At 45.9% G+C, this 27,500-nt stretch overlaps 1 protein-coding gene across 1 annotated transcript in view; it reads right to left on the bottom strand.

Moving 5' to 3' along the window:
* LOC143284468 (protocadherin Fat 4-like) overlaps nucleotides 1-27,500 on the bottom strand; it is a 100,833-nt gene that overhangs the window by 10,327 nt on the left and 63,006 nt on the right. The window contains exons 23-39 of the mRNA XM_076591126.1: nucleotides 25,420-27,337; nucleotides 24,234-24,544; nucleotides 22,740-22,898; nucleotides 21,540-22,305; nucleotides 20,753-20,880; nucleotides 20,046-20,235; nucleotides 18,304-18,476; nucleotides 16,926-17,195; nucleotides 16,205-16,427; nucleotides 13,849-14,096; nucleotides 11,528-11,676; nucleotides 9,347-9,559; nucleotides 6,955-7,352; nucleotides 6,183-6,490; nucleotides 5,601-5,928; nucleotides 4,331-4,478; nucleotides 2,304-2,498 (exon numbers count right to left, since the gene is read on the bottom strand). Of these exons, the coding sequence (XP_076447241.1) occupies nucleotides 2,304-2,498; nucleotides 4,331-4,478; nucleotides 5,601-5,928; nucleotides 6,183-6,490; nucleotides 6,955-7,352; nucleotides 9,347-9,559; nucleotides 11,528-11,676; nucleotides 13,849-14,096; nucleotides 16,205-16,427; nucleotides 16,926-17,195; nucleotides 18,304-18,476; nucleotides 20,046-20,235; nucleotides 20,753-20,880; nucleotides 21,540-22,305; nucleotides 22,740-22,898; nucleotides 24,234-24,544; nucleotides 25,420-27,337 (6,125 nt within the window). The remainder of the gene's footprint in view (nucleotides 1-2,303; nucleotides 2,499-4,330; nucleotides 4,479-5,600; nucleotides 5,929-6,182; nucleotides 6,491-6,954; nucleotides 7,353-9,346; nucleotides 9,560-11,527; nucleotides 11,677-13,848; nucleotides 14,097-16,204; nucleotides 16,428-16,925; nucleotides 17,196-18,303; nucleotides 18,477-20,045; nucleotides 20,236-20,752; nucleotides 20,881-21,539; nucleotides 22,306-22,739; nucleotides 22,899-24,233; nucleotides 24,545-25,419; nucleotides 27,338-27,500) is intronic.

Here is a 27,500-nt window from a genome sequence, read left to right as displayed (position 1 = left end):
TCTCAAGGCCTGACTAAGTGCGTTGGGTTACGCTGCTGGTCAGGCATCTGCTTGGCGGATGTGGTGTAGTGTATATGGATTTGTCCGAACGCAGTGACCGCCTCCTTGAGCTACTGAAACTGAAACTGAAACTCAGGCACTAGCTTGTCTGCTTTCTGAGTTCCCCCTTTTTTTTTTTCTTTTCTTTTTTTTTTTTTTAACCCTCCTTGCATTCATTCTGATCATTCTTGTTTGTTTACTTCACCCCACCCCCCTTTTTCCACAAGTTTAGTGTCTCTCTTTTGTGGTTTACTGGCACCCAGCTTGTCAAGGTTCCCCTAAACACAGCCAGAAACGGACTATAAATAAAAGATCACCCGACAGAGGAGATTCCCACACTGCTCCCTTCAGATCACTCATGAGAGGAGATTTTTTTTTATTCCAGATGTTGAGTCTGTCAATGCCTATTCTCTGTCAACACACATACAACACTTGAGTAAACAACGTCCACGAGGCATTTAATAATAATAATAATAATATTTTGTTTTTATATAGCGCTATAATACAAGCATAAGCAAGCTCTAAGCGCTTTACAATCCAGTACCTAAAGTGAAACAAGAAAGCATATAAAAAGTAGTAGAAACATAAAAACAAAATCATTAGTATTATTATAAAAAAAATATAATGCATAAAACTCGCAAAGTAGCATAGTGTCAATACTACAACTGTTACACTCCAACACTCACACTAACACCCACGCACAGACACACACATGATTTAACGGCTGAGATGACAGCAATTTTCACTTAAAATACATACATGTAAAAAGGAACATAATTGTAATCTGCGTGCCACAGATTTTGTAAAAATTGTAAAATAAAATTTTGGATAGAAAAGGTAAAAAGGGTAAAAAAAATCTGGTCATTCTCCCTTTCGAACCACACCACCACCATCCATCTACCCACTCCCATTCTCTCTACTCTCCCATCATACACACTCACATTGCCATGGGCCTGTGACAACAGCACTATTAGAGTTATGACAAGTATTTTTTAAAAAGATAAGTTTTAAGATTTACTTTAAAGGCAGATAGATGAGTTGTTTGTCTGAGAGAAATAGGCAGAGAATTCCAAGTTGTTGGGCAGAAGACGGAAAATGACCTTTCCAATGTGTTATTATTGTTGCTACTATGTTAGTATTAGTATTATCATTAATATTTTCATTGTTGTTGTTGTCAGTGGTAGTTGCGGTAATAGTAGTTTGGGTTTGTTTTTTGTGTGTGTTCTTGTTGTTGTTGTTTTTCTTGTTTAGTTTAGTTTTGTCTTGCATTTCAACCTTCTTTTCATTGTCAAATAATGTGTGTATTTTCGCCATTGCGTTTGTGTATTGCTTGTTACATATGAACGAGCACGATATAAGCTCATGCTTGTTGTTGCTCAAGTCTTCTTAATTGAACGCTGTATTGCACCTTGTTTTTTTATATTAAAAATGTTTAAACCGACCTCTTTCCACAAGAGTTAAGGAAGTATCGGGGAACAGTTAGCTGGGAGGAATCAAGAGATCTCAATGTTCTGTTTGGCAAGTACGGGTTAACAAGCTCAGAAAGATATGAGGGTGTGGTATCACAATTCAGGCACTGAAAGCATAGGCAGGCAACTTTATATTCAATTCTGGCTTGAACAGGCAGCCAGTGAAGTGTCCGCAGGAGAGCAGTAGCACTCTCTCTCTTAAGGACGAGTCGAGCTGCACTATTCTGTATTTTCTGGAGCTTGTAGAGTTTATCATTGCGAAAGCCAGCAAAGAGAGAATTACAATAATCTATGGGGGATAAAATGAAGGCAACGGCAAGTTTGTTGGCGGCATCAACAGACAGGAAGGGGCGGATTTTACTAATCTTACGAAGCTGAAGGTAAAGAACTTTACACAGATGGTTCACATGAGTTTCCATCGTGAGGGATGAATCGAGGTAAAAACCAAGATTGCGGACAGAACCAGAAAAAGAAAATTATATGCCAGAACAAATGATAGACGTTGTATTTATCCGCTTGAACAAGCTTTAGAGTTAGTGTAACGGGTAAAATAATTCACACACACACACACACACACACACACACGGAAAGAAAAATAAGGAAGGAGAGAGACAGACAGACAGACAGACAGAAACAGAGATTCAGAAGATTTATTCATCAACCCAAATATGGACAAGGTTCAAGAGAGAGGGAGAGAGAGAGACAGAGAGAGACAGAGAGCCATCCAGACAGACAGACAGACAGACAGAGACACGGGGCACGGGACAGCCAGAGATGACATGATGCTGCACACACTTGGAGCTTTGCAGAAGACGTCGCCTTCTGCCCGTGGGGACGGGGCCGGGCGTTGTGGCCGTGCCGCCCCTCTCCTGCACACACCACAGCCGCAGGAGGGCCGTGGAGTAGGTGCCCCTCACGATGGACTGCAGGTTCGCGATGAACGTAGACTGCTGGGCCTCAAAGTCCGCTTTGCTGATGCTCAACTGGAATCTGAACATCACATATACCGGTGTAACGTTCCAAGTCGTCCCCCACCCCCTTCTGTAGGTCCCCCGGGAGGCGTATCAGTCCTGAATCATCCCCTGGAGTAAGCATCAGCGTCCTAAATCGTTCCCGGGGGACTTGTCCGTGTCCTAATCTGTCCCCTGCGGGACATTCTGGGACGTCCTACACATGCTGTTTTGGTTCCTCACCGACATTATTCGAAAATCTGTCCCAAAACGCCCCCACCCCCCTCCCCTACATAAACAAACGTTTCTGCTTTCATTTTATATTCTAATACATTCCGCGCATATTTTGACATGTTTATTTCTTGTTATGACCTCTTGGCAGGTTTTAATAAACTAACCACTACTATGTGGCCGTTGGTGACCAGTACGCAAAACTGTTCACACTGTGTTATTTTGTCACGTATGTGCATTATCATTATGATGTGTCGGCAGGTTTTTGACCGATGCCTGACCATTGCTGTCACTAACAGTGTTCAGATTGCATTACTTTGTGACGGTCGTGAAGTATCAGGACTTTTGGACAGGATTTGAACATCAAATGAGTAATTCCTCGTGACCCCGGTACACTTGGTAATAAAGACATATTCTATTCTATGTCGGTGGGGGACCGAGATAGCGTGGGGGCGGGGGTGGAGGTGTATGGGCCAACGGAAGGCGGGGGAGGGGGGAACGGGGGGGCGTGGGGGGTGGGGGTGGGGGTATGGGCCTACAGAAGGAAGAAAGAAAAGGGAAGGAAAACAATCAATTCAAAAAAGCCCAACTGACCGCAAAGGCGTTATTTTCTGGGCTAAATACCCATCACGTGTTAAAACCAGTCGAAGTGAAAACAAAACATATCATGAGCACGATATAAGCTGTTAGCTTGTTGTTGCTCCGCTGTCTATCTGTACATGTGTGACATATTTACTGAATAAATTTTTATTCAAATCAAAACATATCAAGGTAAAATTTTGAAAATAAAATGATTCCGCAACGCAAATTCTTTATAAACAAAACGGATATAACCAACTGCCTCATCAAACGGAAATCAAATTCACTGTGTAAGTTTTAAGTAAGTACACACTAGATTTATACACACACGCACACACACACACACATGCGCGCACAACCGAAGAAAGAAAAAAGAAAAAAACAAACAAAATTACGGGAAAACCAACACCACCACCACCACCACACCAACCTGTCACAACATCAGAATAGCATGGTCAACAACTAACCATCTACCACACACAACCAACACCACCACCACCACAACACCAACCTGTCACATCAGAATAGCATGGTCAACAACTAACCATCTACCACACAAAACCAACACCACCACCACCACAACACCAACCTGTCACAACATCAGAATAGCATGGTCAACAACTAACCATCTACCACACAAAACCAACACCACCACCACCACAACACCAACCTGTCACATCAGAATAGCATGGTCAACAACTAACCATGTACCACACAAAACCAACACCACCACCACCACCACACCAACCTGTCACAACATCAGAATAGCATGGTCAACAACTAACCATCTACCACACAAAACCACCACCACCACCACCACAACACCAACCTGTCACAGCATCAGAATAGCATGGTCAACAACTAACCATCTACCACACAAAACCAACACCACCACCACCACACCAACCAGTCACGGCATCAGAATAGCATGGTCAACAACTAACCATCTACCACACAAAATCACCACCACCACCACCACAACACCAACCTGTCACAGCATCAGAATAGCATGGTCAACAACTAACCATCTACCACACAAAAACAACAAGGACCACGACCTACCTGACCACGACCTGATCGGGTATGAACGTGTCTACCCGCACAGTGGCGGGTGTCGCAGCTAATCTTACGGGTGATCCCGCGTCCCTGCACTGCGCTTCAACCGTGTATCGAAAGTTGGCTGAGGCGACCGTCTGCGTCGTTAAAGCGCCTGGGTACAGAAGACAGTGCGCAATTTGGAAGACGTACAAATCAAGAGTGGCAAGACCTTCAAGACTCATGGTTTAAACAGTATTTTATATGGAACATGTCACAATACAACACAGATATCGATGAACAGGACAAGAAGAAAATCTTATATAAAGTCCTGTCCTGTCGCATGTACATACTGAATATGTGACGGATGTCATCATAACTAGAAGACGTGAACATACATGAGTTTTGTACAAAACTAAGCTGAGATATAAATAAAGTGAAGAAAATGAATAAAAAACGAGTGGTGGAGGAAGAAGTCAACAGAGAGAGAACGAGAAGCATCAACGCTGGGGCACAAGCACAGCAAGACTTAACTTGACCGACAAAGACTCATGCACTATACCAGTTTCATCGAATATAGAGATTGGATTATGGAAAGGAAAAAAAAGGACAATGTAAAGCACATCATCTTGTTACAAGACACCATTAATCACATACCATTATGACATTGAACTTTTAATCAACCGTGACATTTGAAATCGTTTGTTTCCGCCATAACCAACAATTGTGCCATATTGTTACCTTGAGTTCTGGCCCCAGCTATCTGTTGATGTTAGTTCTCATTATTACCAATCATATGCTAAGTTTCACAAACATAACATATAAAACCTGAATTCCTTTGCATCCACAAACTTTCCCAGCTGTTTTCACATGCCATTTTTGAACCATTTCCTTGAAGTTCAAAAGGGGTCCTGCTGCCATCATGGCTAGTCATTATCACAAGTTTGGTGGAAATCTGTTGTAAGATAAGAGCTCATCGATCCTCTTTTTTTTTTTTTTTTTTTTGTTGCTGTTGTCGTTGCTGTTGTTGTTGTCGTCATTGTTGTTCCCAATTAATCATCTCACCCTGCTTACCATATCATCATACTGGGTGAATGGAACGGTCTTACCCGCACCCACCATTCTATCAAGTTCGGTTCCTAAACCGCTGTTACTGAGAAACAGTCAACGTTAACATTCACGCCCCCCCACACATAAACACACCTTCACCATAGTCCCTCACCCCACCCCTTTCTTCCCTCTATAACGCCAACCACACATCCCCTCCCCTAACTAAATTGGAAAAAAAGCTACTCACATGAGTCACTCATATGGAACAGGTAGTCGTAGGTACTGGCCACCAGGTAACAAGTCACCTGCCCGTTCAGCCCAGAGTCCACGTCCTGACACACAGGCTGAGCCACGGCATTGCTGCACTGACCCCCATAGGCAACTTCCGAGTTGAAGAAAGTCGACGTGAAATACGGCGAGTTGTCGTTGACGTCAGTGACGGTGACAGTGACTGTGGTGGTAGCTGTGAAGGCCGGTGTTCCCCCGTCCGTAGCCGTGATCTCGAAGGTGAAGGACGTGTCGGTTTCGTAGTCGATGTTGGCCTTGACCTTGACCTTCCCGGTGGCACTTTCCACCTGAGGGGTAGGAATGACGCGATTCGTTCTTTTGTCGAAATGAGAAACGAGACGAAAAGAAAAGAAACCGAAACGAAACGAAAAATGTCATGCAAGTAAAAAAGCAAACAGGAAAGTCAGTGAGCTAGCAACTGACCGATCACTCTATTCAAACGATAGAACAAACATAAACCTTTCATAAAATGAACAGAAACTTGCCACAAAACGAACGCAAACTTACAAAAAAAAGAATAAAAATACATAGTTTGACCCACCTTCAGAAAAGTACGAGCCCTAGCCCCAGCGGTTGTGCTGGTGTCGATGGCGTAAGTGATGTCGGCGTTGGTGCCGATGTCGGCATCTGTGGCCGTCACGGTCAAAATACTGGTGTCCACGGCCGTGTTCTCCGCCACCGTTCCCGTGTAGGTGGCGGCGGAGAAGATGGGTGGGTTGTCGTTGATGTCCGTGATGGTGATGGTGACGTTGACATCTGCATAGCGCTGCGGCGTTCCTTGGTCGTTGACGCGGCACCAGATGGAGTAGGTGTCCCTCGTTTCTCTGTCCAGGGTCGTCACCGCCGTGTCTGTTGAAGGAAAGATCACATGGAAGAAAGGTGATGAATTGTTGACTCATTACTCAGCCCCATTTCAAAGAGTCTTTTCAGCTCGCTCACACTAAAGAGCATACTTGGCAATGTCAGTATGACATTTCTTTTGTAATGAATGAAATGCCCACACCATTTCAGGATGTGTCGTTTATTTATGCATGTTATTTAAGAACGATGTTGTACAACAATGTCGGTAGTGATCAAGATAAAAAAGACATATCCACAAACAATAATCAGGGAACAATAAGGAAAAAACAACCAATGCACAACCAACAAACACAAACGTGTAAACGCGCTTGGAGCTTGGTCTTCGACCGAGGATAGGCGCTGTGTAAGTATCCAAATCATCATCAACATCGTCATCATGTACACAACGATACAGACACACATCACCTCGCACACAAACATGATCAACGCTAACCTACATGTTTATCACTGACCTATCTCCCCAGTGGCAGCATCCAACACAAAATGCGTGCTGTCCCCGGCCCAAAAGTTCTGGATAGAATACACTAGATTGGCGTTCAGACCCGTGTCGATGTCGCTGGCAGCGACGGTCCCCACCAGCACCCCCACCACGGAGTTCTCGGCGACGGAGAAGGCGTATGGGGTGCCGGTGAAGGCGGGGTCGTTGTCGTTGACGTCTGACACGGTGAGGGTGGCGGTGACGGTGACGGAGCGAGCGGTGGGGGAGCCGTTGTCGGCCACCCGAATCTCCAGGTTGTACACGTCAGTGGTCTCGCGGTCCAGACCGTTGGCGCCCACCTGCACCATGCCATTGGTGTCGATGATGTTCAGGTCGGTGTTGGTGTTGCCGCTGACGATGGTGTAGGTCAGCCTTGGGGAAGAGGAGAAGGAGAGAGGTGAAAATCTGAATTCTACAACTGTCATCATCATACCCCTTGCCACCAACCTCCTCCTGTGTGACCTCCACCCACGAAAAAAAAACAAAAGACCCGCGAGCAAACACACGAACACGGACATGCACACAATCATTTCTATATTTCACTGCCAGCATCATTTTTCAATGTCAACATCGTACATGCTTGTAACGGTTGCCGTTATTGCAAACACTCGTCATTCATAGGACTGATGATCCACATCAGTCATCCGCCATGATTATCATTCACGATCGTTATCATCACTGTCATCATTATCATATGCCCGCCATCACCAACAGCATCCTTGTCACTGTGACAGATATTGCGACTGTTACTGTTACCATCACCACCCACCATTACCGCAACAGTCAATAAGTCAGTAAAAGACAGGAAAAGGAATGAAAGAGGGACTCACACACATTATCACCAGTGTCACCATACACAACCATACCTCCCATTATCGCCAGTATAGCCAGACACAACCATACCTCCCCATCATCGCCAGTGTCACCATACACAACCATATCTCCCATTATCACCAGAGTCACCAGACACCGTACCTCCCATTATCACCAGAGTCACCAGACACCGTACCTCCCATTATCAGCAATGTCACCAGACACCATACCTCCCACTTTCACCAGTATAGCCAGACACAACCATACCTCCCATTATCACCAGTATAGCCAGACACAACCATACCTCCCATTATCACCAGTATAGCCAGACACAGCCATACCTCCCATTATCGCCAGTATAGCCAGACACAACCATACCTCCCATTATCACCAGTATAGCCAGACACAACCATACCTCCCATTATCACCAGTATAGCCAGACACAGCCATACCTCCCATTATCACCAGTATAGCCAGACACAGCCATACCTCCCATTATCACCAGTATAGCCAGACACAACCATACCTCCCATTATCACCAGTATAGCCAGACACACCCATACCTCCCATTATCACCAGTATAGCCAGACACAGCCATACCTCCCATTATCACCAGTATAGCCAGACACAACCATACCTCCCATTATCACCAGTATAGCCAGACACAGCCATACCTCCCATTATCACCAGTATAGCCAGACACAGCGATACCTCCCATTATCACCAGTATAGCCAGACACAGCCATACCTCCCATTATCGCCAGTATAGCCAGACACAGCCATACCTCCCATTATCACCAGTATAGCCAGACACAGCCATACCTCCCATTATCACCAGTATAGCCAGACACAACCATACCTCCCATTATCACCAGTATAGCCATACACAACCATACCTCCCATTATCACCAGTATAGCCAGACACAACCATACCTCCCATTATCACCAGTATAGCCAGACACAGCCATACCTCCCATTATCACCAGTATAGCCAGACACAACCATACCTCCCATTATCACCAGTATAGCCAGACACAACCATACCTCCCATTATCACCAGTATAGCCATACACAACCATACCTCCCATTATCACCAGTATAGCCATACACAACCATACCTCCCATTATCACCAGTATAGCCAGACACAACCATACCTCCCATTATCACCAGTATAGCCAGACACACCCATACCTCCCATTATCACCAGTATAGCCAGACACAACCATACCTCCCATTATCACCAGTATAGCCAGACACAACCATACCTCCCATTATCGCCAATGTCTCCAGACACAGCCATACCTCCCATTATCACCAGTATAGCCAGACACAACCATACCTCCCATTATCAGCAATGTCACCAGACATCATACCTCCCATCATCACCAATGTCACCAGACACCATACCTCCCATTACCGCCAGTGTCACCAGACACCATACCTCCCATTATCACCAATATAGCCAGACACAGCCATACCTCCCATTATCGCCAGTATAGCCAGACACAGCCATACCTCCCATTATCGCCAGTATAGCCAGACACAGCCATACCTCCCATTATCGCCAATGTCAGCATCAGTGGCGGTGATCTGGAACAGGATGCTCCCAACACCCGTGTCCTCCGCTGCCGTGATGTCGTAAGGGCCAGTCACGACGGGGTCGTTGTCGTTGACGTCGCTGAGGAGGATGGTCACGGTGGCGCTGACAGTGTTCTGTGCTGGATTTGAACCCTGGTCTGTGGCCACCACAGTCAGCACGTGCCCACTGCAGAAGGGAAAACAGAACCCCATGGTGAGCGAGAAGAAACGACTTTGGTGGAAGAGACAAAACGTTTAATATAAATCTTGTGTGTACCCAAAAAAACAACTTACCGTTATCTGGTCCATACTTTCTCTTGGACTATCAATTTTCATTAACATGTCTGCCGAGTCATTTGTGTCTGTTGTTTTGCAGATTCATTGATTTGTAATCATGAGACTGGTTCTGAAAACACCTTTGTCTGTATGGGAGAGTTATGCTTTTGTTCAATGGTCACAGTTTGAACACCTACCGATGTTATCCGGTACACACTATATAAAAAACAGTAATATGCCATAAATACGTGAATCTCCAATCATTTGCCATCTACGTTGGCATCTTTTCTTTCACTATACGTTATTTCATTTTTTTATTTATTTTGTCTTATCTATCAAAGACTGATCAGCGTACTGGGTTTATACGAAGGTCAGGCATCTGCTGCCTTTAAATAGAAAATACAGATGTGGTGTGGCGTATATGGATCATCCCGCACGCTCTGACACATCCTTTATACTGGAACTGAAACTCACCCCCCCCCCTTTCTTTTCACGCATGCTTTCTCTCCTCCTTCATACTCTCTATCTTTCTGTCTTTTCCTTTCTCTGTCTCTCCCTCCAGCACAGTCCTTTTCTTTTCACACACACTTTCTACAAAGAAAAAGAGAAGAAGAAAAAAGAAAAAGAAAATGTCCTGACGAACTTTGCTTTATCTGTCTACAAAGCACGGAAACTACTATATATTAGTACAGGTTAGCATTTTGGATGAATTTATGTACTTCATTTGTGCATCTTGTTTACAATTGTTTAGAATCTATATTGCTGTGATAATCACTGTCCGTTTCAATAGTTTCAGTTTCAGTTTCAGTAGGTCAAGGAGGCCTCACTGCGTTCGGACAAATCCATATACGCTACACCACATCTGCCAAGCAGATGCCTGACCAGCAGCGTAACCCAACGCGCTTAGTCAGGCCTTGAGAAAAAAAAGTAAATAAATAATAGATAAATACATTAAAAAAAAGAACTACTACTAATAATAACAATATGTATAAGGCGCAAAAACTTGATGAAGTCAACTATAAGCGTACAACAACAACAAAAAAAAAAGTAATAACGCCTTCAGAGAGAGGCTATGGCCTATTCTGAATAGAATATTCGCATTGCATTCCACTCCCTCTGTGTGTGTGTCTTCTCCCCTCTGTTCTATTCTTCCCATCTCAGCCCGTGTCGTGGCCACCTTGGGTTGGCCTCTCCATCCAGATGGCTTTCCGTTGTTGGTTTTTTGTTTTTTGGTGTGTTTTTTTTCCTTTCTCTAGTCTATCTCTCCCTCCTGCACTCTATCCTTTTCACACACACACACACACACACACACACTTTCCCCCCTCCCTTCATGTCCCCTCTCTGTTCTATGTCTCCCCCTCTCTGTTCTATTCTTCCCATCACAGCCCATGTGGTGGTCACCTTGGGTTAGCCTCTCTGTCCAGATTGCCACTGGTGGTAATGGCTTTCTGTTTTTGTTTTTTTTTCTCTTGTCTATCTCTCCCTCCTGCACTCTATCCTTTTCACACACACACACACACACAAACACGCACACAGACTCACTCACACGCACGCACGCACGCACAGACACCGCCAAACACACACACACACAAACTCTTTCTCTCTCTCTCACACACACACACATACACACACACAACACAGACAGACTCACTCACCCACTCACACGCACGCACGCACAGACACCGCCAAACACACACACACACACACACAAACACACACACACACACACACACACACATACACACACACACTTTCTCCCCTCCCTTCATGCCCCCCCCTCTGTTCTGTCTTCCCCTCTCTGTTCTATGTCTTCCCCTCTCTGTTCTATGTCTTCCCCTCTCTGTTCTATTCTTCCCATCACAGCCCATGTGGTGGTCACCTTGGGTTAGCCTCTCTGTCCAGATTGCCACTGGTGGTAATGGCCCCTGTGGACGGGTCCACAGAGAAGTCGGCACTGGTCAGGCTGAACACCACCACGTTGTTGTTGTTCGCTGCAGAGTCTGCGTCCGTCGCTGCTACACTGGCCACCTTTTGGGACACCGTGACGGACAGAGATGAAAGAGAGAGAGAGAGAGAGAGAGAGAGAGAGAGAGAGAGAGAGAGAGAGTGTGTGTGTGTTTGGCGGTGTCTGTGCGTGCGTGCGTGCGTGCGCGCACGCGCGCGCGCGTGTGTGTGTGTGTGTGTGTGAGTGAGTCTGTGTGTGTGTGTGTGTGTGTGTGTGTGTGTGTGTGTGTATGTTTGGCGGTCAGTGTCTGTGCTTGCGTGCGTGCGTGTGTGTGTGAGTGGGTGAGTGAGTCTGTGTGTGTGTGTGTGTGTGTGTGTGTGTGTTTGGCGGTGTCTGTGCGTGCGTGCGTGCGAGTGGGTGAGTGAGTCTGTCTGTGTGCGTGTTTGTGTGCTGTGCGTGTGTGTGTGTGTGTGTGTGTGTGTGTGTGTGTGTGGCGGTGTCTGTGCATGCGTGCGTACGTGTGTGTGTGTGTGTGTGTGTGTGTGAGTGGGGGGGGGTGAGTGAGTCTGTGTATGTGTGTGTGTGTGTGTGTGTTTGGCGGTGTCTGTGCGTGCGTGCATGCGTGCGTGAGTGTGTGTGTGTGAGTAGGTGAGTGAGTCTGTGTGTGTGTGTGTGTGTGTGTGTGTGTGAAAGTTTTGAAGAAATTAATTTTTGTTATACAGTGTACATGAGAAACGAAATGGGGAGAAAGGTTTTGCTGAGCACGATGATAATGCTATCGGCAAGTTAACTACACGGGTAAAAACGGAAATTGAAGTAACTGTATTTACGGCAATAATAGCGTCAGTGTGAGTGACGAAAGCACTGATGGTATGTAATGGATGACAGTGAACTCACTTCAGTAAAGAGGTAAAATTAATAATAAGAATTGAAAAAACGGCAAAGAAATGTCATGATCACGTGCTGTATCAAGAAAGACAACAGTGGCTCGTATCTTCTTCAAGGCGAGAAAGAGTACTCTCCCTGCACACAGTTTTTTCTCATTCTGTTTATGTTTTCTCTCTTTCTATTCACTCACCTTTCTATTCACTCACGAATACCCTACATATGTTGGCTGAAAAAAGTCTACAGTAAGAAATAAGTTGTTTTTTTTTTAAAGCAATATAACTTGACACAAGATGTGAAACTGTCTCGTCAATGTTACATCTTGCTGCGGAAATGCATTGGTCTTTTGCCAAATCGTCTTAAAATCACAATCACGTTTTTCTTCACTGTGGCGATGATAGTGAGTCACGTGCACACGTCTTCACTATCATGATGATGATGGTGGTGATGACATATGAGTCAGCGAAACACACTGATGGAGTGATGGCCTAGAGGTAACGCGTCCGCTAGGAAGCGAGAGAGAATCTGAGCGTGCTGGTTCGAATCACGGCTCAGCCGCCGATATTTTCTCCCCCTCCACCAGACCTTGAGTGGTGGTCTGGACGCTAGTCATTCGGATGAGACGATAAACCGAGGTCCCGTGTGCAGCATGCACTTAGCGCACGTAAAAGAAACCACGGCAACAAAAGGGTTGTTCCTGGCAAAATTCTGTAGAAAAATCCACTTCGATAGGAAAAACAAATAAAACTGCACGCAGGAAAAAAATACAAAAAAATGGGTGGCGCTATAGCATAGCGACGCGCTCTCCCTGGGGAGAGCAGCCCGAATTTCACACAGAGAAATGTGTTGTGATAAAAAGAAATACAAATATAAATACTTTCACCTCCACTGCCCCTCCTACTTCTCACGCCGCCTATGCCCACTTCCACCCCAATCCTGTTCTGTCAAAGCGTCCAGTTCATCGTGGACTGTATATTGGAAACTTACTCTTTTTCCACTTTTCCTCTCTCTTCTCTTTTTTCCCCTCTTTTTCTTCTTTCTTTCACATTTGTTTTAGGTCTCCCTCAGTTTTTTTCAGTGCGGTGCACTAATGACTTCACAGAAGAAGAAAGAAGGAGATGAATGAGAAGGAGGAGAAGGAAGAAGAAAGAAAGAGGAGGAGAAGAAGGAGGAGGAGGAGGCGGAGAAGAGGAAGAAGTAGAAGCAGCAGTAGTTGTAATAGAAGTAGTAGTAGTGGTAGTAGTAGTAGTAGTAGTATAGTTCTATGCACAGAGAGAAGTCGTTTTGGAACCTGCTCTTTTTTCCATTTCCTTTCATAAAAAAAACCCAACTTCTTCTCTTTCTTTTACATATTTTATCCCGTCCCCCACCTGAGTGTTGGCAGCCACATCCTCTGGCCAGGTGACGGCGAAGTCATCGGGCACGACGACAGGCGGGTTGTCATTGAGGTCCACCACGTTGATGCGGAGCAGGGCTGTGGAAGAGAGGGGCGGGGTGCCCCCATCCAAGGCCTGCACCACCAGGTAAAGGATCGGGGTGGCCTCGTAGTCTATGGCGGCAGTCGTCGTCACCTCGCCTGAAGCGCCGTCAATCGCGAACGAACTCTGACCGTTGCCGTCTGGAATGCAACGAGTGATTGTTTGACTGAGTCAGTGAACGGATAAACTAATGGATAAATGAATGAATGATAAACGTGCTTGTTTTATCATTATTCATTTATTTATCAATAAACAAAATCTTCGTTTATCCATGAATAAAAACCATTCAATCAATCATTTTATCAATATTCCAACTAACGAACAAACAAAGAAGCAAGAGAGACAAGGCCTTCAAGACTCACTTGTGAAACGCGCTGTATCTAGTAAAGGAATCATGAGAGAAAAAAGGATTAACAAATAATTAAAATGGGTCCTGTATTTAATATTGATCAGCTTTGGGGGGAAAACTGGCCTTCTCGCGGGATCGAACTATGGATGTTCTCTTCAGAAACAAGTAGTCTACCTCAATGCAATGCCACATCTGACATCACTTGAACAAACTGATATTTTTCAGTGTGATTAAAATATCATCGTATTTGAGGCAATAACACAATTTAAACCATGTTTTCATGGCATATCTCGATTATTTAAGAAATTCTTTTTAATTCGGCAATAAAGGAGACGTTGACATCGTCTCAGACACACCGCAACATGTACAGATCTGCACAAACCAATCCCACAACAAACTGACCGAAAGTGAAGGAAACGTTTGATTTAATTTTTCTTTTATGTTCAGTCCAGTAAATTCAGTATCCATTTCAGAATATTCATATGCAGTAAACGCGTCGATGGTGCAGTCAGGGTCACAGTATGTGTTCTGTCCTGAATTTGTATTTCTTTTCTTGTAATTGCGAAAAGAAAAACGATGTCAAGCCGTCTTCTTACCAAGCATAGCCTACGTTCCGGTAACTGGGAAGCGGTAAATGGCGTTTTCGGATTCCGGAACGAGCCTCAACGAAATAAACCGTTAATGATTCGGAAATACGGCTTAATTCGGGAGACGTACAACCTATTATTGTTATGACTGTGAGGAGATTTTTTCCTACAATGTTTAAGCCAAATTTGGTATTGGCAGATCAAGTATTTCCAGAGAAAATGGTAATGTTAAAGTTTACCATGGACACACAGACAACCAAACACTGGGTTATAACATAAACTCACTTTCTTTACACAAGTGAGTAAAAAAAGAGCAGATGCCTGACCTTCGTATCACCCAAACGCCCTAATTATTGATAACGATAATGATAACAATAATAACAAGAAGAAATAATTAATCATCAACAGTGACGATAACAACAACAACAACAACAACAACAACATAATAATAATAATAATAATGATGATGATGAGAATAGTGATAACAACAATAACAATAATTGCAGATCTGCTAGTGCAGCCGTCAGTCGGCTCTGCCCAGGCAGGCATCCTGTTGTGCAAATTTAATGACCCCGAGTTTGTAAAGCTCTTTGAACTTGGTCTCCGACAGAGGATAGGCGCTGTATAAGTATCCATGTAAAAAACAACAACAAAAAAAGAGGTAAGGCCTTCAAGACTCACTTGTGATAAATTAAGTCCCCTAGCATTAATTACAGAGTAATTTCCCCTTTTTTACTATCTGCACCAAAACGTTTGCAAAATAAATAAAAATTCCATGATTAGCAAAAGAAGTTCCTGTTTGAACAAAAAATGATAATAATGACTCCTTTTGTTGTTGTGTCAGAATAAGAGGTCAAAGTGCCAAGTTTAGAGAAAAAAAAAATATAAATGTAACAGTAAATGCCGTTTGCATATAATTAGGCTTCTTTTTTTATTTTTTGTGCCCATCCCAGAGGTGCAATATTGTTTCAAACAAGATGACTGGAAAGAACTGAATTTTTCCTATTTTTATGCCAAATTTGGTGTCAACTGACAAAGTATTTGCAGAGAAAATGTCAATGTTAAAGTTTACCACAGACACACGGACACACACACACACAGAGACAAGCGAACACCGGGTTAAAACATAGACTCACTTTGTTTACACAAGTGAGTCAAAAAACAACAACCCAAAACAATAACAACAATAATAATGATGATGATATTAATTATAATACTAGCAATAACAATAATGATGATGATAATGACGGTACTGATAAAAACTTCTTTTTTTTTAAAACGCCGCCTCCTGCCCTGGTGTGCCCGTCCTTACCAGTAATGCTGAAAGCGATCTGTCCATTCACACCGGAGTCGTTGTCAGTGGCGGTGACGGTGAAGACGGACGTGCTGGTGACCACATTCTCGTCCAGGTTGGTGGTGTAAGAAGTGGCGCTGAACTGCGGCGTGTGGTCATTCACGTCACTCAGCGATAACGTCAGGGTCGCTGTGTCCGTTAAGCCGCCCCCGTCAGTCGCCACTAGGGTCAGAGTGTAGGTCTGTGGGGGGTACGGGAAGGAATTGGGAGGTTGAGTGCTTGAATACTTTTTACTACTAATCATCAAATATCACACAAGTCAAAAGACTGAAAGTGCTACTACCATGTATTCCTTCCTTAACAGGAAAGAAGGAACCATACATGTATGTGTCTCCACTCCCCCCTGCCCCCCCCTTATCCCCCGTCCACCCGAAAAAGCGCTCGATGGCCCTGATATGCGTGAGCTCGCATACACGCACGAACACACACACGTACATACTCTCAGAGAGGTAGCGAGAACGAACGAGCGAGCGAGAGAGAGAGGGGAGACAGAGAGACAGACAGAAACAGACAGACAGACAAGACAGACACTGGTAAAAGTGCAGACCGACATACAAAGACACGACAATAACAGCAGCACCACCACCACCAAATGAAAAGTACAATAAACACAACACACAAAAAAGGCGGAGGTTCTCAACTCCACACGCTTTCCCCCGAAACCCACCCCCACCCCCACCTGAGGAGCCGTGTCGTAGTCCAGACGGGAGAAGACGCGGACCTCGCCGCTGTTGGGGTCCACAATGAAGGAGTTGGGGTTCGTGTCTCCGGATGTGATGCTGTAGGTGACTGTGCCGTCGTTGTTGCCGTCCTGGTCGGTGTCGCTGGCCACTGCGGTGTAGATGAGGGTGCCCAGAGCCTGGTCCTCGGGGATGGTGGCCGTGTAGGTGGTGTCCGTGAGGACGGGGGCGTCCTCGTTCACTGCCCCCACCACGATGGAAATGCGGGCCTGGTCAGAGAGAGAGAGAGAGAGAAAGTGAGAGACAGACAGACAGACAGAGAGACAGAGAGAGAGAGGGTGGGTATGAGTCGGAGAAATGGACGGAGAGAGACAGAGACGGGGTAAGGAAGGGAGAGAGAGAGAGAGAGAGAGTGTGTGTGTGTGTGTGTGTGTGTGTGTGTGTGTGTGTGTGTGTGTGTGTTTGACAGAAAGAGACAGAGAGGGTAACAGACAGAAAAGGGACGAAAGAGTTAGGGAAAGGGAGGGTGACAGAGAGAGAGTGACAAAAATGGTGAGAGAGAGAGAGAGAGTGAGGGGGAAGTGAGAGAGAGACAGTGACAGAGAGAGAGAGATAGAAAATGATAGAGAGACAGACAGAGAAAGAGACAGAGAAAGAGAAACAGAGATAGAGAGAGAGAGAGAGAGAGAGAGAGAGATTCGAAGATAGTGAGAGAGTGATGGAGAGAGTAAGAAAGTGACAGAGTGATAGAGTTAGATAGTGTGATAGATATGGTGACAGAGTGTGGAAGTGAGGAACAGAGAGTAAGACAGATAGTGGGTAAGTATGTGTGTATGTGTGAGAGAGCGAGCGAGCGAGAGAGAGAGAGAGGCATGAGGGAAGAGAGAGGAATGGACGGTAAGTAGTGATGGAGAAGGGATCAAGGAGATCTTAGCACAACGAAACCTAACGAAGTTAACTTCAGATCCGAAGAAAACCCTTTCCACCGCAATAGGCTGGCTGTCAGTGTGATAAGAGGGGGTGGGGGGGGGACTAGTACAAAACTATATTTCTACTATCATCCATACAAAAAAAAATCCATTTCTATTATCATACAGTGACTTCATAAAGATTCTTTGAATTAAGAATATTAAAGGAGGATGAGAGGATTGCAACTATTCAAAAGACAGCAACCATGAGCGGTTTTAATTCTCTCCGTGGAACCATTCGCTGTGCCTGACATGACACTGCAAGTTTCCTTCTTTTAGTTTCGTTTCGTATTTCCTGCTTTAAAAAAAAAAAAAAAAAAAAAAAAAAAAACAAACATCAATTTTCCTAACTTACTATTTCTCAGAAAAAATTAATCATCCTAAAAACTCATTTCTCTCACTGTCTTACCTGAGAGGTAAGAGCGGTAGGGGATCCCCCGTCCACTGCCTGAATGACCAAGTCGTATGATTTAGTAGTTTCGTAGTCCAGTGCATTGTCCAGAATGAGGTCAAAGCCGGACATGCTGAACGCGTTGTTCGTGTTGCCCGAGAAGACACTGAGCGTCAGAGCAGCGTTTGTTCCTGTGTACAGACGGACGCAATAGCCGAGTGGTTAAAGCGTTGGACTGTCAATCTGAGGGTCCCGGGTTCGAATCACGGTGACGGCGCCTGGTGGATAAAGGGTGGAGATTTTTACGATCTCCCAGGTCAACATATGTGCAGACCTGCTAGTGCCTGAACCCCCTTCGTGTGTATATGCAAGCAGAGGATCAAATACGCACGTTAAAGATCCTGTAATCCATGTCAGCGTTCGGTGGGTTATGGAAACAAGAACATACCCAGGATGCACACCCCCGAAAACGGAGTACGGCTGCCTACATGGCGGAGTAAAAACGGTCATAAACGTAAAAGCCCACTCGTGTGCATACGAGTGAACGCAGAAGAAGTTCCTGTGTACACAGTTATGTGAAGGTTAGATTATAGTCAGTACAGAAACAAAAAATTGTCCTGGTGTTTTACCTTACTTTTCTTTTCAAACGCCGAAGACATGGAACAAGCTCCCTGATAACCTCCGTCATTCTGATTCCCTCGCATCTTTTAAATCTCGTCTCAAAACCCACCTTTATCCTCAGCAGTAAGTTCAATTGTGGTAGGTCCACTTCCTTTGCGTTAGCTGTGCTTGACTATGTGTGTATACATATGTATGTGTACATAACTACATGCATGTATAGGGATGTGTATTGTGTGTGCGTGAGTTTGTGCCTGCCTATGTGTGCGTATGTGTTAGGGTAGCTGTTAGATACACACGTATTGTTAAAATGTATGTATGCAGTGTGTGTGTGTGTGTGTGTGTGTGTGTGTGTGTGTGTGTGTGTGTGTAGTCACATTTTGGTGTGTGTATGTAACATAGATGTAATGTTTTATGTTAACAAAGCGTTTTTGTAAAGCACCTAGAGCAGATTTCTGGATAGTGTGCTATATAAGTATCCATTATTATTATTATTATTACTTTTTTGCCCCCTCTGTTTCGGTTTCTGTCTCTCTCATTGTCTCCCACCCTCTCTTTCTCTTCTTCAGTCATTCCTTTTTTTTCTCTTATTTTCTATCTTTCTCCTTTCCTTTTTGTATCATTCTTTTGACTTAAATCTTTCTTTCTTTATGGTGGGGTTTTTTCTTCTTCTTCATCTTTCATAATGACAAGTTTGTCCTGGCAGGGTTAACATTTTCACCTGCCTTTGTTGGATTATTCACCTATTCATTTGAAAGCGTTTACAATTTCCTCATTTATTTTTGTATTTCCTTACTTCAATTTTTGTGAGTGTTGATGTCAGTGTATGGGTGAGTAAATGACACTTTGTGTGTGTGTGTGTGTGTGTGTGTGTGTGCAGACAGACAGACAGATGTATACACACATACATACACACACACATATTTATGTGTGTGTGTTTGTGTGTGTGTGTGTGTGTGTACATGTGTCTGTCTGTCTGTACACACACACACACACATATATATATATATATATACACACACATACATATATATATATATATATGTGTGTGTGTGTGTGTGTGTGTGTGTGTGTGTGTGTGTGTGTTCGTTCGTTAGTGTTCTTCTCTCAAGTCCAACACCCCCTCTCCACGTCTTACTCACCAGCATCGGCATCGGTGGCGGTGACAGTGATGACTGTTCCAGACACAGCAGCAGTCTCCAGAATGGTGGTTGTGTAAGACGCTGGACTGAAGACGGGGTAGTTGTCGTTGGTGTCCGTGATGGTGATGCCCACGGCCACGTCCGACGACAGTTCGTTGCCCGAGCCCGCCACGTCGTCGGAGGCTCTTACCTGCCAGGTGTACATCAATCAACACTGATGGTTTATGTGATTGTGTATGAGAGAGTGAGAGTGAGAGTGAGAGAGAGAGAGAGAGTGAGAGTGTGAGTGTGTATGTGTGTGTGTGTGTGTGTGTGTGTTCACGCTCTCGAATAAACGTGCGTGCATGCTTATTTTGGGGTGTTTTTTTTTTTTGCTTTCCTAAGAAAGATGATTCATCATCAGAGCGAGAGAGCAGTAAGGTGATTGATTATCAGACCTTGGAGATAAAAATAGAGAAAAATGCTGACAGACAGATACAGACAGACAGAGACGGTACAGGCATATAACCAGAGAGAGAGAGAGAGAGATTCTTATAACATTTTAATCCAAGGAAGATTCAAGAAAAGAAACCAGCCGACGAGACAAGTGAACACAGGGCTTCTCCCGTAACATGACGAAACAAATGTGTCAGCGCGCACGCCACACATAGACTTGTACACACACACACACACACACACACACACACACACACACCACTCAAACTCACCGTCAGTGAATAAGAGGAAAACGCCCCCTCACGGTCTAAAGGTTTGGCCACAGAGATCTCTCCGTTGCTGGAGTCAATGGCAAAATCGCCCTGGGTGTCACCTGCCACTATGCTGTACCGAACAGTTCCTGTACACACACACACACACACACACACACACACACAAACACATCAATCATCTGACCTTCTCTGGGCATCAACATGAAGGATATCAAGGAACATCGTTGGTATTGTACACCAAACTTAAAACACACACACACACACACACACACACACACACACACACACACACACGAGCACTCACACACCACACACACGCGAAAGATCAATATCTGCTGAATTATGTAGTTCCTAATGTGGAGGTAAGAGTTCAGTTCAATTAAGCACAACTGAGTGAATGGTCGTAGTCCAGGACACGGTATACGTTAGCTTTTTTGTTCGATTTGTTAGCAGTAATTCAAGGCTTTACATACTGCACTGTCTCAACTGGCTGGTTGATTTTCTGTAATATGGTTCCTTGTGCCCCAAGGCATCGACCAAAAACATTATATTCGTGGTGCATGTGAAGGCAATGTCTTGAAAAGACAAAATTATATCACTGAAACAACATCTTTTTTTCCTAAGAATTCTCGTCATGGAAATGGTGGATCTAATTCACATGTAATTTCTGATACAGATCGACACCATAAAGGAGCACATACGCACGCACACAGACACGCATAGAACGACAAACCGAAGCAGGAACGAACATCAGTAAGAGACAGTGACACGAACCCCCCTCACTCACCATGCTGGAGACCAGTGTCTGTGTCACTCGCAGACACCGTCAGCACCACACTCCCCACCGCCGTCGATTCCACTACGTCCGTATTGCTATACCCTCCCGCCGGGAAGGCCGGAGTCGCTTCGTTCACCGGAGTCACCGTCACGGTCACGGGCACCGTTGTTGTTCGGGCTGTCGGGGTGTCCTTATCGTCCACCTCCACCACCAACGAATACGAGCTCAACGTTTCGTAGTCGACACTGCCCACCACCGACAGCACTCCCGTGTTTGCGTCGATCCCGAACGCCGTGCCGGTGTTGCCGGAAGCCAGCAACGTGTACTGCACAGTGGGCGTGGAGGTGTCCACGTCGGAGCAGGAAATAGTGAGGACAGAAGTGGTGCCTTCCGCAACCGTGGCCACGTAGGACGTCTGCGTGCAGGTGGGGTCGTTGTCGTTGACGTCAGTCACGGTGACGACGATGGAGGTGGTGGAGGTGCGGGCGGGCAGGCCCCCTGACCCATCCGCCACCTCCAGGTCTAAGGTGTAGGAGGACGTCGTCTCCCTGTCCAACGTTCCCAACAGAGCGATCACTCCCGTGACGGAGTCAATAGTGAACTTGCCACTTCCTCCTGTCATGGTGTAGGTCAAGGTGGTATCACTGAGGTCGCTGTCGCTGGCCCCGACGTCCTTGACCGTGAAGCCTATGGGGGAATCTTCAGGGACGCTGGCGGTGTAAGGGGTAGTGGGGTCAAAAGTCGGGTCGAATTCATTCACGTCGGTGACGATTACCTGAACCATGATCACAAGGTAAATATTCAATGCAGCAGTGGTACGAAAACAAGTAATATTAATGATGAGACTGTAAGAGGTGGGGACGTGGAGGCGCTGAGTGAGAGGAAGGGGAACTGTATTCATCATAATCAACTGAACTAATCGACCAGTCCAGTTAATTATCAGTAACATGTGTTAATCGTGAAGAAGTACAACTTTTACCTGTATATATCAATCTGCAAACAGTCAACCAACTAATCAAGACAACCAAAGTAAACATGAACTAAAAACAGAGAGAGAGAGAGAGAGAGAGACAGACACACAGAATGAAAGAGAGAGAGACAGAGAGCAGGGAGAGAGAGAGAGAGACAGAGAAAGGAGAGAGAAAGAGACAGACAGACAGAGAGAGACAGGGAGAGAGAGAGAGGGGGGAGGAGGGAGGGAAAGTTCACCTGCACGGTTGTGGTGTCAGTTCGGGCACCGTCCGATGCGGTGACGGTCATTGTGTGCACCTGGGCGGTCTCATAGTCCAGGCCGCCTGTCAGTGACACCACACCTGTGCTGGAGTCCACACTGAACAGTGCGTTCGTTAGGGAGTAGGTCACAACACTCTGGAAAGGTGCAGTCATAATGGTACAAGGGCCACGCATTTACACGAACACGCACGCACCCATACACACACGCGCGCGCATCCAACACACAGACACACACACACCAAAGAGCCACGCACCGCACACACGCCACAAAGGGCATAGAGCTTCATGAGTATGCGCTATAGCAAGACGTCTTGATAAATAGTGGTGTGTCCATCGAGATCGTTGATGACCATCGTTGTCATCCAGCTGGGGGGATGATAAATAAATAAACACATGAATATCAAGTCAGATCACATATATTTCCACTATTTTCACACTATCCAAAATATTACAGGCAGACTAAAAGAAAAACAAGACACAATCTATAATTATCATCATCAGTTATGATCTTGTTTTAATGTTTAATTGGATACTCCTGTCAACAAGTGTTTTGTCAATGCTGAGCATTTAGTTGATGTGTGATTCGTCCGTCGGGATCGACGAGGACCATCTAGTCATCCTGGGGGTGGGTGGGTTGGGCTCTGTGGGTGCGCAGATGACTGGTCAGGCCAATCCGCGCCCGGAAGGTTCTGACGCAGCATGGACAGGGGATGGTGGCGGCTGTCAGAGACTTGCTGGCACTGCTTTTCCTGGCCTGTCTGCATTGCTCTGCTGCAGCGATTCTGTTGGCCTCACAGGATCTGTCCATTGCATTCAGCTCCCATGTGTCGTGGCTGATGTTGAAGGCCTTCAGAGAAGCTTTCACTTTAGTTGATGTAGGAAGGATTCCAAAACAACAAGAGACTCGAATGAAAAGGGGACGAAACAGAAGAAGTAATAATAGAAGATGGATGAGTAGCAGGAGAAAAGGGACAAGGGGTAATGAAAGAAAGAACGGGGGAAGAAGGAAGGAAGGAGGAAGAAGAACAAGAACAAGAACAAGACGAACAAGAGGAAGGAAGGAAGGAGGAAGAAGAACAAGAAGAACAAGAACAAGAAGAGCAAGAAGAAGGAAGAAGGAGGAAGAAGAACAAGAACAAGAAGAACAAGAACAAGAAGGAAGGAAGGAAGGAAGAAGAAGGAAGGAAGGAGGAAGAAGAACAAGAAGAAGAAGGAAGGAGGAAGAAGAACAAGAAGAAGGAAGGAGGAAGAAAAACAAGAAGAACAAGAAGAAGAAGAAGGAAGGAGAACAAGAAGAACAAGAAGAAGGAAGGAATGAAGAAAAAAGTACAGAAAAAAATGAATAAGGAAAGAAAGAAAAAAGAAAGACAGATACAGACAGCAACTACCACCACCACCACACAAAAAACAACAACTCAACGACACAATATAGAACAAGAACTGTACACCCCCACACCTCCCCCAACCCACCGCAGTGTCCACATCTGGACAAGACACGGTGACCACAGTGGCCGTGGCAGGGTTGGCGTCTTCCGCCAGGGTAGCCGTGTACAGGGAGGAAGCACACACGGGCGGGTTGTCGTCCACATCGCTCACCGTCACCGACACTGTCGTTGACTGGCTCCTGGGCGACGCTCCCTGGTCCGTGGCCGTCACCACCAAGGTGTAGGCAGTGTCCGTTTCGTAATCCAGGGCAGCGGCCACGGTCACGTCACCTGTCTGAGGGTCGACGGCGAACTTGCCGGCTGGGGTGGCTGAGGTGAGGCTGAATGTCAGAGCGGCTGAAAATGCAAAGATTCGGTCAGGCAGTGGTTGGTGGTACCGATGATGTGTACATGTTTCGCGAGTAGGAGACAGGTAGAAGTTCCGATACCATAGCAGCTGCTTTAGCAGCGACATAGGGTTGTGTTGTTAGCTTCGACGCAGAAGTGGCGCCAGTAATGACGATAGGAAAAACAACCCAAAATATTAACAACAAACCCAACATCAACAACAAACAAAACCATCGACACTAACATTAGAAAGAAGCATTATCGAATATGTCTATCTGTCTCTCTTTGTTGATGTATTTATTGAGCTTGTTTATCTACTGTCTGGCTGGCTAGCTTCTTGATTGATAATGCTGATAACATTACAGGGTGACTTCTAATTACACAGATAACGATAAAAGAGACAAGGCTATGTAATGAATGAAATGAGAAAAACAACACCACAAACATTCAATTTGATAAACAGTGAGCCAGTTGCATTGCTCGGACGGAAGAGCCTAGTATGGTCGTAACCCGCTACTAACTGTGTGTAGTATGGAACTGACCAATGTCGTAGTTCGGTCAACGTAGGCATTTAGTCACGTGTAACTGTCTAAAAGTTAGAACCAAGCAATGCAACTGGCACGGAGATCAAATGATTAACAAATAGTAAATCGTGGTAACTCTCTATTCACAAGGTACACAACTTCAGGTCAATGAACACTGGAACACACCCAAACATTCAATACCAATACCAGTATAAACCAATGAGTGGAATACATACCAGTCATGAGACACAGATCACAAACTGAATTTAAATCGACCATTTGACACAGGACTAATAAAATGAAAATAAAAATAGATTTAAAAAAAAAGAAGAAAAATCACACAAACAAACAAAATCTTACCGTTTGAGCCTGTATCGCTGTCTGATGCCACAACGGTCTCCAACGTAAATCCAACGGCACTATTTTCAGGAACTGTGGGGGTGTAAGGATTCGCCGCAAAAACCGGATCATTATCATTGACGTCAGTCAGGTCCACCTGCAGCGTCACAGTGGCAGTCAACTTGCCCGTTGTTGCCTTGTCCGCCACCTCCAGCGTCAGCGTGTACGATGACGTCGTTTCGCGGTCAAAGCTGGCTGTGGCGACGGTCACTCTGCCCGAGGTGTCTACAGCGAATAGAGGGGTTGGGTCATTCGTGATGGTGTAGGTCAGATCGTTGTTGAGGTTGGCTGGATCCTGGTCACCGTCCGAGCAGCTGATGTCCGTGACAGAGTCAGAGACTGCGGCGTCTTCCGGGATGGTGGCCGCGTAAAACGTCGCCGAACAGGAAGGCGTGACATCATTCACATCTGTGACGTCAATGGTTAGTGTGTATGTTCCGGTCTTGGCGGAGGGGTTCGTGCCGGCGTCTGTCGCCAGTATTGTCAGGATGTACTGTTGGGTCGTCTCCCTATCTAGACCCGCCACCAGGCTGACCTCCCCTGTTGAGGGGTTAATGGAGAACGTACCAGCATCTCCTGAAGCGATGCTGTAAGTCAAAGTCCCGTCACTGCCGCTATCGGTGTCCGCAGCGGTGATGGTGACAATCGATCCTGGAGCAGCATCCTCTGCCACCGTTTCTGTCGATGAGGTGGGTGTAAACGCTGGCGCCACCTCGTTAAGCGGATTAACGGTAATGGTCACTGTAGCATCTGCTGATCTGCCACCTCCATCTTCCGCTCTCACCGTCAAGGTAAAACTCGTGGTGGTTTCATAGTCAAGGTTCGTGTTGTCATCGACGATCACATGACCACCTGTCGTGTCCACGCGAAAAACGTTGTTTGTGTTTCCAAGAGGGATTGAGTAGGTGATGGTGCTTCCTGCTGCCAGTGTGTCAGCATCAGCAGCTGTCACCGTGACCACTGTTTGTCCATTGGCTGCGTTTTCGTCCACACTGCCTGAATAGACATTGGGAGAGAACACTGGGTCATTGTCGTTCACATCCGTGACTGTAATGGTCAGAGACACGCAGGTGCTCCTGATGGCATCCACCGTGTTGGAATCAGTCGCGCAAACATTCACGGTATGAGTCGGAGTCGTCTCGTAATCAAACTGAGATTTCAAGGTGATTGCACCTGTGTTGGAATCCACCTCAATGTACGTAGTGTCATCCAACGAGTAAGTGATAACGTCCGAGTCGTCCGCATCAGTGGCTGCCACAGTCAAGACAGCGAAACCGGGTGCCTCACTCTCGGCTACGTTGGCAGAGAACGGGGGTGTACCGCTGAAAGCCGGGTCGTTCTCGTTAACGTCTGTAACGGTCACGGTGAGATAAACAGTGGTGGTCCTGGGCGTGGTGCCTTGATCAGCAACCAAGATGACAACGTTCAACGCCGTGTTGGTTTCGTAATCCAACGCCGACACCGTCACGGCTCCGCTGCCATCCACTGCGAAGTTTCCTGCTCCAGCAACGCTGTTGACGGTGCTGATGGTGTACGTCAGTTGCTGGTTCACCCCGGAATCGCTGTCGCTGCAGGACAGCGTTGTCACAGGCCCCGTGGCGTCTTCCCTCATCTGAACGGTGATCATGCTGGGGTTACACAGGGCAGTGTTGTCGTTCACATCGCCGACATTGATGGTGACAGTGGCCGTGGCTGATCGGGCGGAAGTTCCACCATCAGTGGCCACGACATCAAAGGTGAAGGTGTTGGGGAGGGTTTCATAGTCGAGAGCGGTCTTGACGGAAATCCAGCCATCCGCTGCCAGGGTGAAGTAGGTGTGGGGCAGCATGGAATACGTCACGGTGCCGTCACTGCCGGAATCGGCGTCATTGGCGATCACCTGTGGTACAAAACATGAAGCCCGTTCTCTCTATTTGTCGTGGACATTTTTAGCTTGTCAGTCTGTTATTTGTGTGTGTGTGTGTGTGTGTGTGTGCGCGCGCGCGTGTGTGTGTGTGTGTGAGTGAGTGTGCATGCAGATGCGTGCGTGTGTGTGCGTTCAT

The sequence above is a fragment of the Babylonia areolata genome, chromosome 8 (assembly GCF_041734735.1).
Source record: "Babylonia areolata isolate BAREFJ2019XMU chromosome 8, ASM4173473v1, whole genome shotgun sequence".
NCBI lineage: Eukaryota > Metazoa > Mollusca > Gastropoda > Neogastropoda > Buccinidae > Babylonia > Babylonia areolata.
Note: the sequence above shows the minus strand (reverse complement) of the source record. Positions and strands in the feature narration are given on the sequence as shown.